The sequence below is a fragment of the Psittacula echo genome (assembly GCF_963264785.1).
Source record: "Psittacula echo genome assembly, chromosome: 21".
Lineage (NCBI taxonomy): Eukaryota > Metazoa > Chordata > Aves > Psittaciformes > Psittacidae > Psittacula > Psittacula echo.
The window spans coordinates 3,894,282-3,911,371 of NC_137757.1; the positions used below are offsets into that span (position 1 = coordinate 3,894,282).

The 17,090-nt window shown below is 49.6% G+C and overlaps 1 protein-coding gene across 1 annotated transcript in view; it reads left to right on the forward strand.

The window, feature by feature from the left end:
* Nucleotides 1-2,572, forward strand: part of SDC3 (syndecan 3) — a gene marked incomplete at both ends in the record, with an annotated part of 34,964 nt that extends 32,392 nt beyond the window's left edge. Inside the window, 2 exons of the mRNA XM_080632528.1 lie at nt 1,184-1,454; nt 2,406-2,572. Coding sequence (XP_080488654.1) covers nt 1,184-1,454; nt 2,406-2,572 — 438 coding nt within the window. The remainder of the gene's footprint in view (nt 1-1,183; nt 1,455-2,405) is intronic.
* Between the last annotated feature and the right edge of the window lie 14,518 nt (nt 2,573-17,090).

The following is a 17,090-nucleotide window of genomic DNA, read 5'->3' on the forward strand; positions in this document are numbered from 1 at the left end:
TCCGTATGTAGATGTATGTACAGTGCTTGGGGCTCCCGCTGACCTTCAATTAATCCCTGTCACAAAACCGCCTGCTTGTGGGAAGCACTGAGCCATGTGTTCATGCCAGCGGCAGTGTGATACGGAGAGGGCTCCTACTCGCCTGCCCCAGCTTTGGCCCATTGAGCTTTGTGACATCCCGAGGCAGATGTACAGGGAGCTGTTTGCTCCAGGAAGGAGGGATCCCAGGGAGGTTTTGCTCAGGGATGCTCAGCGTGGTCCAGCGCAGCATGTGAACATGCAGCAGGTCAGGCTGCTGGGACAAGGGGGAATGTGAAAGGTGATTTGGCCCTGAGTGAGCTGCAGGCGTGGGGATAAGCAGGAGGCAATGAATAGGTCATGGTTAGGCTGGAGCAGCTCTGCTCTGGAGCCAGGCTGAGAGAACTGGGCTGGGTCAGCCTGGAGAGGAGAAGGCTCCTGAAGGGGAGACCTGAGAGCAGCTCCAGTGCCTAAAAGGGCTGCAGGAAACCTGGAGAGGGGCTTGGGACAAGGGCCTGTAGGGACAGGCCAAGGGGAATGGCTTTAACCTGCCCGAGGGGAGACTGAGATGAGATCTTAGGCCAAAGTTGGACCCATCTTCCCACTTGTGCCCCGCGCCACAGGGCTGCAACCACAAAAGCAGGTTGAAGGGAGAAAAAGGAGAGGGAAGGAACTTCCCTGGGGCTCGTCTGATGGCATTAATCTTTACGCTTGCTATGTTGCTGTAGCACAAAGAGTTGCATCACTTCATGCCCAGCAAGGAGGCATCTGTGAGATGTTTCAGCCATCCATCCGTCTACACTGGGGACAGAGAGCCCAAATGAGGGTCTGGGATGTGGGGCTCTCTTCAGGGGGAGCTACAGGCAGGGAGCAGGTGAGAGTTTGTGCATCTCGGGGTACCTGGGATAGAAACATATAGGAATGGTCCAGCTCAGCCACAGTGGCCTCAGCCTTTTGGTGACCATCAAGATGTGGGGTTGTGTTACTTGATGCAATGTAATCATCCACATCAGAGACACAGGGAAGGGACACCCCAGCGTTATCCCCCATGTTCCCTGCTGTCATCAGCACTGTGATGTCCTTCCTCTGGATGCATCAGAGCTGCTGAAGGCAGGAACCACTCCTCAGTCCTTGTCCCCTTGCTCCATCTTGTCCTTTCTCCCAGATGGAGCCAGGGGAGGTGACGACAGCCCTTGACAATGAGCTGGAGGTCCCAGTCAGCAGCGGCCCCAGCGGGGACTTTGAGATCCGGGAGGAGGAAGAGACGACTCGTCCCGAGCTTGGCAACGAGGTGATGGCTGTGGTGACACCCCCATCGGGACCTGGGCTGGGCAGGAACGCGGAGCCGGGGCTGATGGACAACACGATAGACTCTGGCAACTCGGCCGCTCAGCTTCCCCAGAAGAACATCCTGGAGAGGAAAGAAGTGTTGATAGGTGAGAGCTTGTGGGGAAGAGCTGGGGGCTTTAGGGATGGGACAGAGAGCTGGGATGGCCATGCCCCAGGATTGGGGCTGGGCTTTGGAAGGACATTGAGGTAGTGTTGAGTGTGGGATAGCCCACAACAGGCACTCCAGGGCCTCTGCTGAGGGGTTCTCAAGAGTCCTCATGTCTTTGTGAGGAGAGTACAGAGCTGTGCACAGTTTGCTTTTGCTAAGATGGTTTTCCAGGGAAAATGTAGGATGTTAGTGGAAAGATTGCTCCCTACAACTGCCTGACTGGAGGATGGAGCCAGGAGGTGGCAAGGTCACACACCATGTAGACAAGGCCCTCAGTGCCATGGGTTAGTGGTAGCCTTGGCAGTGGTGGGGAGCGGTGGGACTGGATGAGCTTAAAGGTCTTTTCCAACCTAAATGATGCTATGATTCTGTGATTCTATGTGCTATGGTACTGGCTGAAAACCAGTTGGCCACCTCTGGCTGCAAGAGACGTTACTGATGGGACAGAAGTGTCAATGTCCCATTACCAGCTAAAGACAGCTGGAGGCAATGGCACAGCAAAGCAGCTATTGTTCTGGTGGTCTTCAGCATGGCAGATGCTGGGAGGCTCCCAAATAAGCAGCTCTTTGGGGGTACTTTCTGCACCCTCCTTGCACAAGGGACCTCTCTCTGTGCCTGGGCTGCCTCAGGTCAGTGGCCAGTCATTCACCTTGAGGCCCTACCCACCCTTCAACACCACTGCACTTGGGGAGCTTGCTGAAGCTCCTTGTATCACACCACTGCATCAGCCCCTCACTTTAATGTTCAGTTTTCTTAACCATACATTCGAGGAGGAAAGTTGCAAAGCACAAAACCAGGCTGGAATCCAAAATGATCCCCCCTCCCCTTATTTGCTCTGAAAGCCATTCTGGGGCAGCACTGATGGATGTGCTACTTGTCTGTGTTGCAGCGGTGATTGTGGGAGGCGTGGTGGGAGCTCTCTTCGCTGCCTTCCTTGTCATGCTGCTCATCTACCGGATGAAGAAGAAGGATGAAGGCAGTTACACGCTGGAGGAGCCTAAGCAAGCCAACGTGACGTACCAGAAGCCCGACAAGCAGGAGGAGTTTTATGCGTAGAAGGAGAGCCTGGCGTGCCTCACGCTCCCTCCCTCCCCGCTCCAAACTCTCCCTCCTCCTCTACTTCATCCAGTCTCTCTCTTTCTCTCTTTCTTTCTCTCTTCTTTGGATCAGACTGTGAATTTAAAAAGCAAAACCTGCAACAGCTAAAGGAGAAAACACATCTTCAGCAGGATGGAAAACCAAGTGCCCAGAGCATCGCCGAGTTCAGAGCGAGTACCGCTGGCCTTTCACAGTGGGAGGCACGGGGCATGGAGCCAACACCAAAGAACCCGTGTCCAGGGAGCACCCTGGTGAGCATGGGACAGGGTGTTCAGGCTGCCAACAACGGCTGAAGGTCACTGGGCTTTTCCCACCAACACAATGGACTCTGGGATCTAGACACCTTCTACCAGCCCTGGGGTGCAGGGGGGTTGGTTTGGATTTATCTTCCTTTGTTTTTCCCTTTGGAAAGGAGCGAGGTTTCTTTCCCTCTCTCTTGTTTTTAATTCTTCTTTTCTTTTTGAACGGGGTCGGTTGCTTTGCAGGAATTTCCTTGCTCCCTGCTTCTGTTTGAAGAGAGGACACGACTCTCAAATACGCTTCGAACCTTGAAAACAAGCACAAGGGGCTGGAATACCTGATGCCCCAGGGTTTGCTCTTGGAGTGAGGAAAGGCAAAAATCAACACACACGTGGCCAGTACGCTGGAAATGATCCTTTTAGATCAACTCTTTGGAGAGTTTGCGGAGCAGCAAGAAGCTGCATTGGGGTATCTCCTGCTGCTCTCCTCCTGCCACCGCCTCGCTTCACTGCATCGCTGTGCACAGCCAGAGACCTTAAATCTATAGAAGCCGCATGTTGCCGGCTGCTGAGGGGTTTGGTGGAGAAGGGACCTTGCTTTTGCTGGGTTTTCACTGTGACCAATAAAACTCAGCTTGCGCAGTACGACCGACAGCACTGGTTTTACAGCAGAGCGGGACGTTGCTTGGTGGGGAGCTGGCAGGGAGATGAGCTGGAAATGGAGAACCTGAATCCTCTCCCCTGTTACTCCAGAGGGGATTAGAAAGCCCTACAAGGTGTAAGACACAGCATAACAAATGCAAAGCCAAGGCAATACCGTGTCCCCTTTGGGGTTTGTCAAGGGTCCCCTCCAGGCCACTTGCACCCAGAAGATGAGGAAGGTGAGGCAAAGCAGTGGCTTCCCACCAGTCCACCCCAGGGCAGGCTGGCTGCTACATATCATTCACAAGACCCAGGACTGATGGTTTGTGTTTCTTTTGTTGTTGCTTAAATTCCAGTACAACCCACAGGGCACCCAGGAGCCTGAGAGCAATAGATCCTGGAAGCCATCACCACCCAAGTGCAGTGGTTTCCCCCCTGAGGCTACCTAAGGTGCAGAGCAGCAGGGCCTGATCCAAAGCCCAACCGTGCCTTCTAGAAAGGCTAGATTTTCTTGGAGCAAGCTCTCTGCGCAGAAAAGTCAATTAGCTATTTCAATGAGTTGGCTTTTTAATTAGCTGAAGCACTGTTTGTGATGCAGTCAAGGAGCTTTGTTTTCATGATGGTTGTGATCTCAGTGGTGTCCCATGGAGACCTTGGCTTTGCTCTTAGAGCAATTTAAACAGGAAAAGGGAGAAAAATCAGTTGCTTTGACTCCGTTGCATCGTGAATTAACCTGCACAGACACAGTGACACTTTGTCCCCTCAGGGTGTTAGTGGATATAGGGATTTATGACCCTGATGGAGTCTACAAGACAGCAGTGCTTCTTTATGTTAGGAATTTGAGAGGCCAAACGCATATTTTAGATATATATATATATATATATATACTCACATACATACACAGTTATATATATATATGAAACGAAATCCCTGTAAATTTTCATTGCACTGCTTATAATGGCTGGATGGGACTTTCTGGTTGTGAAGATGTGAGGTTTGGGCTACACTCCCTTGGGGTGCCCAATGCAGAGACTGCAACCCAAAACGCTGACCTGGTTTTACTTCAGGGTAAGCAGCAGAGCCCCTGTGTACAGGCCAGCTCTGAAATCCCCATTTTAGAGATGTCAGCCTCAAAATGGTCGATGTTTTGGTTCTTTTAGTTTGGGAAAGATAGTCCTGTTGGATGCCTTGGATGGTGAGGCTGAAAGGCAAATGGTGTGCATGTGTGTGTGAGTGCGTGTGTACCCATTTCTTGGGTCCATCCTGGATGTGGAAGATGAGGATGCTGTGAAGAGGGGACCCAACATCTGAAGAAGGCTGGTGCCAGCCTGGCTCTAAGAGCCACTTTCTCCAAGCTGCTTGAAGGGGAGAGTTTCAACTCATTGATGTGATGGCTTTGGGGTTTTTGGGGACTGTTGGAGAGTGGCAGAACTTGAGCCTCTTCATGGTATAATGAGTTGGACACGGCAAGTATTGAGGCCACCCAAAATCACCATCTTTTGGAAAAACGTGAACTTAATCTTTGAGCTTACATTAAAGAAAAACCCTCCCAGCTTAATCTTTTAAATGCTGCTTTTCTTAGCTGCTTCCTTAATCTTCTTCATTCCGTTTTTTTCCCCATTTAATAGTCCGACGTTCCATAATACAATTTTTTATTCACTCAAGCTTAACCTCGGCTCACTCAGCTGGTGTTAAGTTGTAATCCTGGCACTTAAATCCATCACAGTTTTGGAGGTGAGGAAGGCTGGAAGTGGGATGGCGAGAGGAGGCTGGGCAGCGCTTTCTCTTGCGGTAATTAGAAGTACAAGACAACCACAGGCAAAATAAGGTGAAAGCAGTTAAACTGGTGATCAGAATTGTCCAAAGTCTTAGTTCATCGTATATCTGCTGCTTCCATGCATTTATTGTATTGCTCTTTGCTTGGAGAGGGGATGGGATCTCAAGGAGGATCTTATGTTCTTGGAGCCCACCTTCTTCTGCTGATAAATTGATGGAGCCTTTCCTGTTGCCTCAGCTCCCCAGGAGCACTGGGTTAGTGGCTGGAGTTGATGCTTGGAAGAACAAAAGCCTTGTCTTGCTGGAGGATGGCTGATCTTGGGCCTCCCTTGTAGTGGTGGTGGTGGGATGAAGCTGAGCATGGGCTGATCTTTTTGGGAGAAGCCCATCTCCAAATCAAATTGCAGATACCATCAGCTCTTTATTACCAGTGCAATGGGGATGGGTAAAAACCCAATGAACTCCAGCTAAGAGATGCTGCCAGGGTTTGTAATGGCAATGTGGTGGTGGTGGGCTGCAGTGTGGCCATCCTTGAGGCGGTGTATGGTACCCACATGAACAAGGTGTGTTGTGGCTCATGGTCCTGAGCTGGTGGCAGTGGGGCACAACTGCTCCCTCCAGCAGGCACTTCTGAATGGGCACACATCTCTGGGGCTTTTAAGGGAGTCCTGATGTGAAGATGGATGAGGAAGAAGCGAGAAAGCACAGGGAGGAGGAGCAAAAGCCTTTTTCCTTAGCTGTTGATTTGGCCACAGAGCAAGTTATTAGGGAAATCAAATCCAATGGTAGCATTTCTCACATCATCCCCTCCCAAAGCCTGATGGATCTGTCATCATCTCCCTCTGCACAAACTCAGCCTTATAGTGATATATATAGTCATATATATATATCTCTATATATCACTATATATATATATAGTGAGATATATAGTCAGTCCCTTATAGTGACATCCCTATGAACAGCCGTGGTCTCCCAGCTGGGGTAACGCCCAGATGTGTCCATCCTTCCAGCTGTGCATCCAAGGATATGAGCATCCACATGGGCATAAAGCAGGGCCTTCCCACTTCCTTTTCCATTCCTTTCCTGCATGCTTGTGTGTGTGCGATACACCAAAGCTGAAGGAAGCCTCTTTGCCATGCCAGTTCTGTAGTCTTAAGGAAGCTGCAGTTGCAAGGGTGGAAGGTGGCAGTGGTTCCTCTCCCAGCTCTGTTTTCAGTTACTCTCTGCTGTGATTTGCAGCAGCTGATGCCTTAGAGGAGGACGATGAAGTGACCAACGACTCCTGGGCTGCATAAATAAGGAGGAGGGGGCAAAGAGAAAGGAGGACCAGAGATCATGCACAGGAGCCCAAATGAGGAGCTGGAAGAGGGAGGATGGGATGGGTAAGGATGGAGGTGGCCCCAGCCAGCAGCAGGACCCAGCCCCACACAGGTTTTGCAGGGCTTCGGGGGAGCTGCACCTTTTTATCCCAAAATCTCTGATTTTGGACTTTTCAAAACCAAAGCAGCAGATCCCTGTACTGGGGGGATCCTGCTGCAGGGCAGATGATGGCACTGAGCTGGATGCGTGCTGCGATGTGCTGCTTTACCTCTACAGTTCCCATTCCCTCCCCATTTTGTGTGGTGGGTGCCAAAGATCGCTGGATAGGAGCTGCTTTGCTCCCTGTGAACCTTGGCTCCCGCTCCTCAGGCTCATAACTCAGAGCTACCCGGCCCCTGCCATGAGTCACCAGCACGGAGGCTTTAACGGGAACAAACCCATCAGCTAAAAGAATGGATTTCTTTTATCACCATTATTATTCCCCCCTTAGCTCCCCCCAAACACCCTTTTTATGAGTGTTTCTGGGCTCGGAGGGTTTCTGCAAGGCTCTGGCAGCTCCTACAGTGACATTGAGCTTTCAGCACTGAAAGGTTTATTAGAGTAACCAGCATCTCACCAGGCACCTCGCCAGCTTGCTCGGCTGGGCTGGAGCCTGCGGCGACAGGGATGGGTGTGTTGTGTATGTATGTATATATATGTGTATGTAATTAATATGTATGTATATATGTATATACGTGTGTGTGCAAAGCACGCGCGCGTGCACAGGTTCAATGTAAACTCGGCACCTATTGAGGAGGAGGAGGGTTTATCAACCAGCATCGTGTGCTGGACGCTGCAGCCCTCATGCTCTGCTGTGGGGTGCAGGATTTGACCCTGTGCTGCCAGCTCCGTCCTTTGCCCCGTCATAGCAGTGGCCTGACCCTGGTCACCTCGGTGCTGGGTTGGGGTCTGCCAGGATTGGGGATAAGGAGCCTTTTTCCGATGGCTGCATCCCCATTCGGAGCCGAAGCGGAGCTGGGATGCTGGTGAAGCAGCCAAAGCCCCTCCGTGCTCGCTCTGGTCTGTCCCACATACCTTGTGCCTGCAGCTCCGCGGACATACCCGCACCCAGTCTCTATAGAGAAGTCTCAGTCTGGAGCGTACAAACCTTTTTTGGGTTCCCTTCTGAGGGTTTTTTTTTAACTCTTGTTTTTATTTCTGGGAAAAAGACTCCCCTGGAGATGCTCCTGTGATGCCCAGATGGGTTTGTTTCACCCCACGTTCCAGACAGCTCATCCACCGCATCTCCAAAGACCTCAAGGGTACCAGTGACTTTAAGTGCATAAGCTACCCCTGTTCTGGGTCCCCCTGGTCTAAGTCATAAGAGTACAGCTGACAATCAAACCAGACAGAACTGCTGACTTTAGGGAAATGTATATCCATTGCAGTTTGATAGAACTCCTTTGTAAAATCACATGCTTCTTTCTCACTAAGCGCTCACCACCAGGATCAATCACCACACATCGGTTCTCCTGTAAATAAACATGCAACGTTCTTGTAGAAATCAGAAAAAAAGGAAAAAAGAACCACAAAAAAAAGAAAAATCCATTGATATAAATCCAAAAAAAAAAAATCCCTTTCCAGAAGATTCCAAGAAATCAAAGGAAAAGCCCAACAAGCGAGCCCCACTTCACTGTTTCTTTGAAGCTAATTTAAATTCCCAATTAAAGAACAACAAATCTCGCCCATGAGAAGAAACCACAAATGTTTTACCTTTCAAGGAATAGGGGAGGGGGTGACAAAACAATGCATGTAAATATTTTTAATAGGAAACATATCTTAAACCGAACATTTTTGGTATGTACATAACTCTCCTAGAGTTTAGTACTGAAACTGCTTCATAGTGTCTGTTAAAAACTATAAAACAAAGCAAAAAGGAAAGAAAATGTTTGTCAATTGTTTTTGTTCTTACTCAATGGCCAAAACTTTAAAAATAATAATAATAATAATGATTAAAAAAAGACTCTAAAAATAATCTTTTGCCAATGGATCGAGCACTGTTAATGGTACTGTCTATTTTTTTTAATTCTTTCTGTGCTGTGCCCATTTATAAAAGGAGAAAAGGAATAAAAATAAAGTCATTTAAACATTGTCTGCCCAGGGCTTTGCCTGCTTTCTTGCTGCAGCCTGCCTGGCCCCGGCTTTCCTTGTGCCAGCCTGCAATGAAGGTGAAGGGAAAAGGTTTCACTTGTTCTCGGGGCTCGATACCGAGGGATGATGGTTAATTAATGGTCTCCATGGCAACTCAGCAGAGATGCTGAGGAGCCAGCGCCGCGGGGACCACCGCAGCACGCCCCACTGTGCCTGTGCTGGACCACGGGGGAGGTTGGGATGCGGAGGGATGCTGCAAGTGATACAGATGCGTCTAACAGCATGGAACATTCCAGCCAAGCCAGTGTCCCCATGTCCTACAAGTGTCACCAGCAAGCGGGAGGAGGTATCCGAGCTGTGAGAACCATCCCCTCCCCAGGCAGGAGGTGGAAGCAGCCTGGCTGTTGGCCTGGGGTCCCGTTCTCACAGTTCTCCTTTCCAAAGCGATTCCTGGAAGCGAACGTGGTGAGAGATTTGGCAGCGATGTTCTTGGCCTCCGCAGGGAGATACTTGGATGTGTTTAACCGGCTCCTGTGTTGCAGAGGCCAGACCTCCATGGATGCATCCCAACTTGCAGCAGAAGGCATGTTTTGCATGGCTTTGTGCTGTCTTGAGAGTCAGCCTCAGCCAAGGGCTCAGCCAAGCCCCAGGAAGTTAGCAACCCCATGAGCTGGATGTGCTCCGTGCTCCAAATGTGCCCCCAGCCCCAGTGCTGGTATGAGTTTCAGGGAGCATCACTTTGGGTTTGGGGTATGTTTTTTGAAGTGTTGCTGGTTTTTACTACCGGTCTGGACCCTGCTTCCCTTATAAGCCTCTGGCTGAAGGCTCTCATGCCCCATCACTAAGTGCTTCATCCAGTACAAAGATGGTTAAACTGCTGTTCTATATAACCCAACACTAAACCTTTAGCAAGGGTCCCAGACTGCTGCGTTGGACAAACCCCGTTTTTCCTCTGAGGCCAGGCAGCTCAGAAGTACCCCACTGGATCACGGTAGCAGACAGAGCCCCACGTCTGGAGCACAGTGTGATGGGGAAGGGCTGAGGGACCTGGGGGGTTCAGGCTGGAGAAGAGAAGGCTCAGGGGGGACCTGATCGCTCCCTACAACTGCCTGAGAGGAGGATGGAGCCAGGAGGGGCTGGGCTCTGCTCCCAAGGAACAAGGGATGGGACAAGAGGAACCGGCCTCAAGCTGCACCAGGGCAGGTTTAGATGGAGCTGAGGAACAATTCCTGCCCCAAAGGGTGCTCAGGCATTGGAACAGGCTGCCCAGGGCAGGGCTGCAGGCACCGTCCCTGCAAGTGTTCACAGCTCGTGGAGACGAGGCCTCAGTGCCATGGGTTAGTGGTGGCCTTGGCAGTGCTGGGAATGGATGGACTGGATGAGCTTAAAGGGCTTTTCCAACCTGGTTGATTCTGTGATTCTATAAAATCACCTCCCTTTCACTCCAACCATTGACTCTCAGAGCCAGGTAAAACACATCCAAGTACCTGGTATTTCCAATCTCCTCCAGCCCCTATGCATCCCCTGCCTGCACCCCACAGCAGCTCTCACTGCCTCCAGAAGGGTCTCAGATTTACCAGGGCCACCCATTCAGGTTTCCAAGGCTGTCCCCAGCCCCAGTAATAATGATTTCACTGTGCTGGTGGTCAGCCCCTGCACCCTTGGCAGCAGCCACAGCCAGCTGCCGGTACAAGTGAAGTGAATAACTGCTTGCACTGAGGTGTTGGTATTCATGCTGAAGGCTTGGAACAGCCTCTAATTATATCCCCATCCCCATGTCTTGCATATTCCCCCCCTGCAATGGTTGTTATGGGAATGTTCCCTTCGCACGGCACCACTGCAGCCCCCTAGGATTTGGTAGGATAACCCCAAATAGTCCAAAGCAGGGTTTATTTTGCAGAAAAAGGGGCTCCCTGTGACTCAGACATCATAAATCTCTGTGACATGAGCAGAATGTCCAAAACCAACACTGTAATTGAGATTTTTCCTTGCAAATGAATGGGCCAAAGGCACTAACCCCTTCCTTGCTTCACAAATGGCTTTTAGGCAGTTGCATGAGGACCTCCATGATGCACACTTGAGTGTCAGTGGGAAAGATCTTCACATACCAACCCTGAGCTGAAAACAGCATGGAGGGAAACAGAATTGTTACTGCTGCCCGGGGTAAACTGTCCCCAGAGCTTTCAAGAGCCAATAGATAGAGAAACCAGTGTGCCTATGCTCTAAAAAGCTGCATGGCTAAAGATGCCCACTTTAGAGGGAAAAGCAGGACTACGGCTCAACCTAAGCTTAGGCAGGGGAGGTCCAGGCTTGTTCATAAATTGGATGAAACAGTCACACTGCTTGTAAGCACCCTGAAGATGACAAGGACATCAGACTTGATGGACTTGTCAAGAACCGATGTGTCAAATCAACCTAATGTCCTTTTGTGACCCTGAACTTGGCTCTGTGCACAGACAAGGACCTGTCTGTGACAAACACGGCCAGGGCAGTGAGGTTTTGTCACTGTCTCACAGGGGACCCTCATCTACATGCAGTTGTTGTAGGACGGGTGAGAAACCTGTTTGTAAGGTACCAGGGGAGTGGTTGTCAGCTGCTCACTGTCAAAGCAGACAGATGGATTGAGCGGGCATCCACACAGGGCCTCTCCTGGGGCAGGTTTATTCAATGCTTTCATTAACAGTTGAATGATGGCATAACACGGATGATTATTAGATTTGCAGGCAATGCCTCGCTGGAAGGGACAGCGAGTGCATCCAAGGACAGGGCTGGAATTCCGGGTGATCCCAGTAAACTGGGAAGGTACTGCAAAAAAAAATCCCAATATCTCCATTATCAGTGGACTTTTTGTGGTCTATCCAAGTATCCAATACAGAAGCCTTGGGAAGGCAGCTTGTCCCAGGAACCCAGGATGTGTCTGCTGCTATGGCAGCTCAAGGAGAGCCCATTTGGCAACCACCACCCAAAGGCACCCTACTGGTGGCTCTTGCTTTCTGTATGAAGCCTAGAATTAGGTTCAAGGCTCCTGAGTACCCCTCATCATGACATCAGGCCATTGGGCCATGTCCCATCCCTGGCAGTGTTCAAGGCCAGGTTGGACACAGGGGCTTGGAGCAAGCTGCTCCAGTGGAAGGGGTCCCTGCCCGTGGCAGAGGTTGGAACTGGATGAGCTTGAAGGTCCCTTCCAACCCAAACCAGTCTGCAATGATGGAATCAGCTTCTGGGTTCCAGAGATGCTGGCACCACATAATGCCATATAATGAATGTCCCAGCAGTCCCCAGAGCCTAAGCAGTCTCCCCACTGTGCCCAAATGCTATAGGATGCTTGGGTGCAATGGGAAGATGTTACTAGGGGCTTGCATGTCGGATGGAGACCTCCTGCATGAGCCTTGGGGTGTGCTGGAAAGGAGTCAGGGCAGGGAGGAATGGGGTTTGCCAGGACCAGACATCCACCTGAATATTCAGGTATTGAAGAATGAGGTGAGGCTCAAATGCCTTTATGGCTGTACCCCATGCCCAGACCTCACATGGCACCACCCCAGTACTGGCTGCATTCAACCAGTGACCAAGCCACCCATTAGATCCTCAGAGGATTGCAAATCCTTCATGAGCCTTTCTCCTTACATCATATAAAGAGCATTTACCAACTGTGTAGCTAATGCTGTCTTACTGCTCCCAAGGCAGCTTTGCTGAAGGCAGTGATGGGTTGTCCTGCCTCATCCCAGAGTGCAGGCAACTGCTGCTCTGCTGGCACCTCAGTACATGCACATGGTGGGTCATCTCCTGCTTCCCTTTCCTCCAGCTCCCTGACAGGCCTCATTCTATATGCACAAAGTCCTATTTTGGAGCCCTCTGTCCTGCTGTATATAATCTCCACATCTTCATTCCCATCTTTTCCCATCTCTTCTGAGGTCTTGAAGACACGGCCCATCTCACCTAAGTATCCTCCCTGTGTTTCTCCCTATCTTTTGGAGCTCCTGAACCCTTTTCTCTGCTTTCCAACGACAGGAAGCCCTTTAAAAACATAATGTATATACAAACAGATAAAACCCTAGCAGAGAATAGCCGGATAAAACTCCTTGTCCTGGTCTGCAAGACAGGGCTGCCTGATGGGAGTGATGGATATCTGGGCATGCCTGACGCCAGTGGCTCCAGAATGCCGCCTCCGAGTATTTTTGGTCTATTGTACAGGATTTGAGGCAAAGAGCAGCCCATTCCTGCCCTGCATGACAGCATTTCCTGAGCATCAGCCGATATTATTAGCAGCTACTACAGCAGTCAAACATTTCCCATCATTTACCTGCTACAAGACAATTGGCATTTGTGCTGCTAAGCACACCTTTGGGATTTGCACGTGTCCCTCACCTATTCCCAGCCCTGCTCACAAGTATTTCCTCCCCTCTGCAAACCAGGGGCTGTTTTTCCTGAGGCTGTGTCCATCCCCATGGTGGGAGGACAGGACAACTCGCCCTGTATCCTAGGTCTGAGAGCCCAGAGAATTCCCTGGTGGGAAATTTCCACCTCTATAGAAAGGCCCAGAATAAAATATCAGCATTTGTTCAGGCCTGTTGGAGCCTGGACAGTTGGTGCCTGGATTTGTATTCAATGAGGAATTCTGCTGGTTGACAATCTGTGTTCAATCTAATGAGGAACAAAGCCAATTAAAAATAATAGGGACCCTGTGCTACTGCTTGTAACAAAACAATAATAATAAAGGCTAAATCCATTTAAGCATTCCATTTAGATAAAATCCAAACATTCCAATCTGATTCTGCCTTTCTCATTATTCCTTGTAATCCACTCTCATCAACACCAAGTCATTGGAAACGGAGAATTGGAACAGCTGGTTCTGATAAAGCTCAGACTAAACTGCATCCCTGTCAATGCCTTCCAGAGGAAACCACAAGCAGCCCCACACTCCCACCATGGACAATGCTTCCTGACATGAGATTTCTCTCTGCATTTGGCCCATTGAGTTGCAGGAGGCCTCTTCATCTTCCACAGCTTGAATTTTGGGGAAGGGATTGGGTCAAGGGTAGATGTAATCATCATCCTCCTCTTATAGCATAGGTTGGGGAGCTCTTCTGTAGGTCTGGTCTAAGTAAACTTACCTGGCAAGAGGAGCTGCTGGGTAATCCTGCTTGCATCCTACCACAGCAATTATTAGCGTTCCATTTAAAAACCAAAGCTGCACAAGTTGGAAACACTTGGGAAGAGTTGGCTGAGCCTCATAACCACCATACCCCATCCAGCTAGATGTCACCTCTTTATTCACCTCTTTTCCTTTAAATATCAGGACAGAAGCCCAACGAATGGATGTGAGAGGTGGTCTCTATCAGCACATGATCCATACAGCTGCAAATCGTTGCATTAAATTGCAGGCTATTTGCTACATAAGGTAGGGCATTGCTGGCAAGCAGCATCATTGTGGCTTTGCATTCCATGTGTGTGGTGAGGAAGGTAAGTTGGAGATCTGCTCCCATCTCTGCAAAGCTGGGGTGGAGATGACAGATTGAAGACCGTTTGGGTGGCATCCTCTGTGTGACAGACATGTCCCTGCCAACAAAAGGGACATTCTGAGGCCAGAGAATCCTCCCTGCCATCTCTTCTGGAAAGGTCTACAGCAGAGGCTGGGTTACAGAGGGAGGCTGCTCTGATTTGAACTTGTTGAGGCGATGTGAAATGTGCTTTTCTCATTATTCCCTCACCTCTGTCTCCCACAAACATCCCTGGCTTTGTTGTCTGGTTCTGGATGCTGGGAATTAACACCTTCATTTGCATTTTGCTTTAATTTGGCTGGAGTTAAAAGCAGTTGCAAGGTAACTGGATAATGACAAGGCTTTCATCAGCCAGGGCTGTGGTGGGGCTACAGGAGAGCGTATAACAAGTGCCCTGGCACCCAGGGGTGCTCTCCAGATAGCAGTAGTGTCCCCTAAGGAGCTGCTGTGGGTTTGGGAGAGGAGGGACTAGGGGAAAACAGGGAGTTCTCTGGTAAGATCTCAAAATCAGTGTGTGTGAACCAGGAGGGTTTCTGAGTTCTTGGCTTTTTGGCTGAACTGTTTCTTTAGTCTCCTCTTGGCTACATACCAGGGAAACTGAGGCACAAGCAGTGATTTATCTCCTATGCCTTTAATCCAATTGTTTCTCTTATAGCATCAGGCTGGGGATGGAAGTGGCTCCTTCTGCTGCTCTCTGAACTGCAGCTGAAGGCTTCTTCCCAGCTGTGAACAGTAAGGGGTTAATTCCTGCTTAGAAACATTAGGTTTTGTGCCCAGTCTGTGGCTCAAGTTTCAGTCTGAATCCATGTTATTATACCCCAGGGCATTTCCCTCTGTAATAGCGCAACATTCTGAATCCAAAACCACTCAAGGCAATGAGTTCAACAGCTCAAATTTGAAAAAGCTTTGAAAGAAGGCTGTTTTTTTGGCACTTTTTGCCTGTTTTGCGTGTAGAGTGGTGCCCTGAGAAGGGACATCTGAAACTTGATGTTATAAGGTCTCCATGGGGTTAATGTGAGAAGCTGGAGGATGGTTTGGGTAGATGGAGCAGCGCACATCAATGCGGCCATGCACAAAAAGCCCTCATCCTGGCTGGCGCGGGGTAACGATACACGGAGCATGTGCTCTGTGTCTACTCCACCAAAGAGATTTTGAACCACAACCTTCCCATCTCCCCTGGTTTTCTACTTCTGCTCTGAAATACCACTGCTCACATCCTTAAAGTGTTCTCTATGCTGCTGCCAAGTCTCCTGTAAGACAGCATAGACTGTGTATGCAGCTCGGGCAGGAAACTTAATACATATGGCAATCCTGGGCTGCTATTTCTAATGCAGGCATCTGAAGAGCCTATCTACCTCCTTCCCTTTCCCCCATTCATTGTCACCTCAGTGCATGGCTTGGAGCAGGGCTATAACAAGATCATCTCTCCTCATAGCAGGCTCCTGCCATCTGCAACTGCAGCCCCACCAGCTGGAGCTGAGCAGGATGTCAGCAGTTAATAATTATAATAAATTAATAATAGGCTAATTAATAACTTTTCATTATTGCAGCCTCCTCAAGGGCTCCCGGAGGCCCGGAATCAGCCGCTGGAACGTTTTGTACTGTGAGTTCCAATCAGCACAAACTGTTTGGGAGGCTGAGCAAACAGTGGCTCCCCTCCGAGCCTGGATGTTTGATGGGGGAAGGAGGTGGAATCTTCTCTTGCCAGGCTGTGATGGTTTGTGTGTGTTTTCATTTGTAACCCATGGTACATGGTCAAGGGTTGTCCCTTCTAAAAGCCACCTGAGAGGCTCTATCAGTGCAAACACAGTGTCTGATCAAGGAAGAGACCAGATCCCCCTCAGGGCAATTCAACCATCCTTCAGTGGTTGGTTGCATCTCTCCCGGCCCTGAGTCTTGAGTAGCTTGGGCCAAACCCCTGGATCATGAGATGTGATCCAACATCTGCCCTCTATGTGCGCGATTTGCATCCCTGCAAAGACAATGTGCGGCTAGAGGAGGAGCCAAGTAATGTTCTCAGGATGCTTTCGGAGCCCCTGGAATGAAGAGAAAAATGGATGTTGCAAACACAACCTCTACTCCCCAGTCACCTCTGAAACACCTCAAATCTCACCTTGTTTTGCTCATTTTGGGCAAGGTGAAGGGCAGGGAGCTGAGGTGTCAGGGGGAATCCTCTCCTTTGCAGCCGAAGGATGTTGCTCCCAATAAATCAACTCCTGCAGCAGATGGTGAGGGCAAACAGGCAAAGGCCATTTGATATTTACTATTTATCACATTAAAAATAAAGCCAGAGGGTTCATTTATGCCCCTTTAATGCAGTGGATGCTTCCTTGCCTCCATCAGAAGACAAAAGCAGATGGTGCTGCAAAAAGGGGAAAGGAAAGCTTTTGGCGTCCTTCATGGTGTCTCACCAGGCACTCAGCAGCCACAATTACTGAGCAGGTAATGAAGACAGAGCAGAAACACTGATTTGCTGCTTGTGGGGAACAAAAGAGATTGCCTTTTTGGGTTCTTTTCTCCATAGATCAGGGCAAACAAACAGCTTCTTTAGTAATGAAATCTGCCTTGATGTGTCCAAGATAGGATGTCTCCTGCTGGTATGAGCTGGTCAGCTGATAACAGGCAGTTTTCTTCATCACTAGCCCCAAATGGGAAAGTTTATCTCCCATGGTAAATGTACTAGGGGCTGCCAGAATAAATACTTTACAAAGATATAGGGAGGCTGAGGGGAAGCAAAATGTTTAAAGCTGCTTCTTCCTCATAATTTGCACATCTCGGAGCCCATTGACTGTTCTAGGATGTGACTCTGTCCTTCCTGGGGGAGCTGAGGAGAGGACAGAGCAGAAATAAACTGAAAGAGCAGGGATTTAG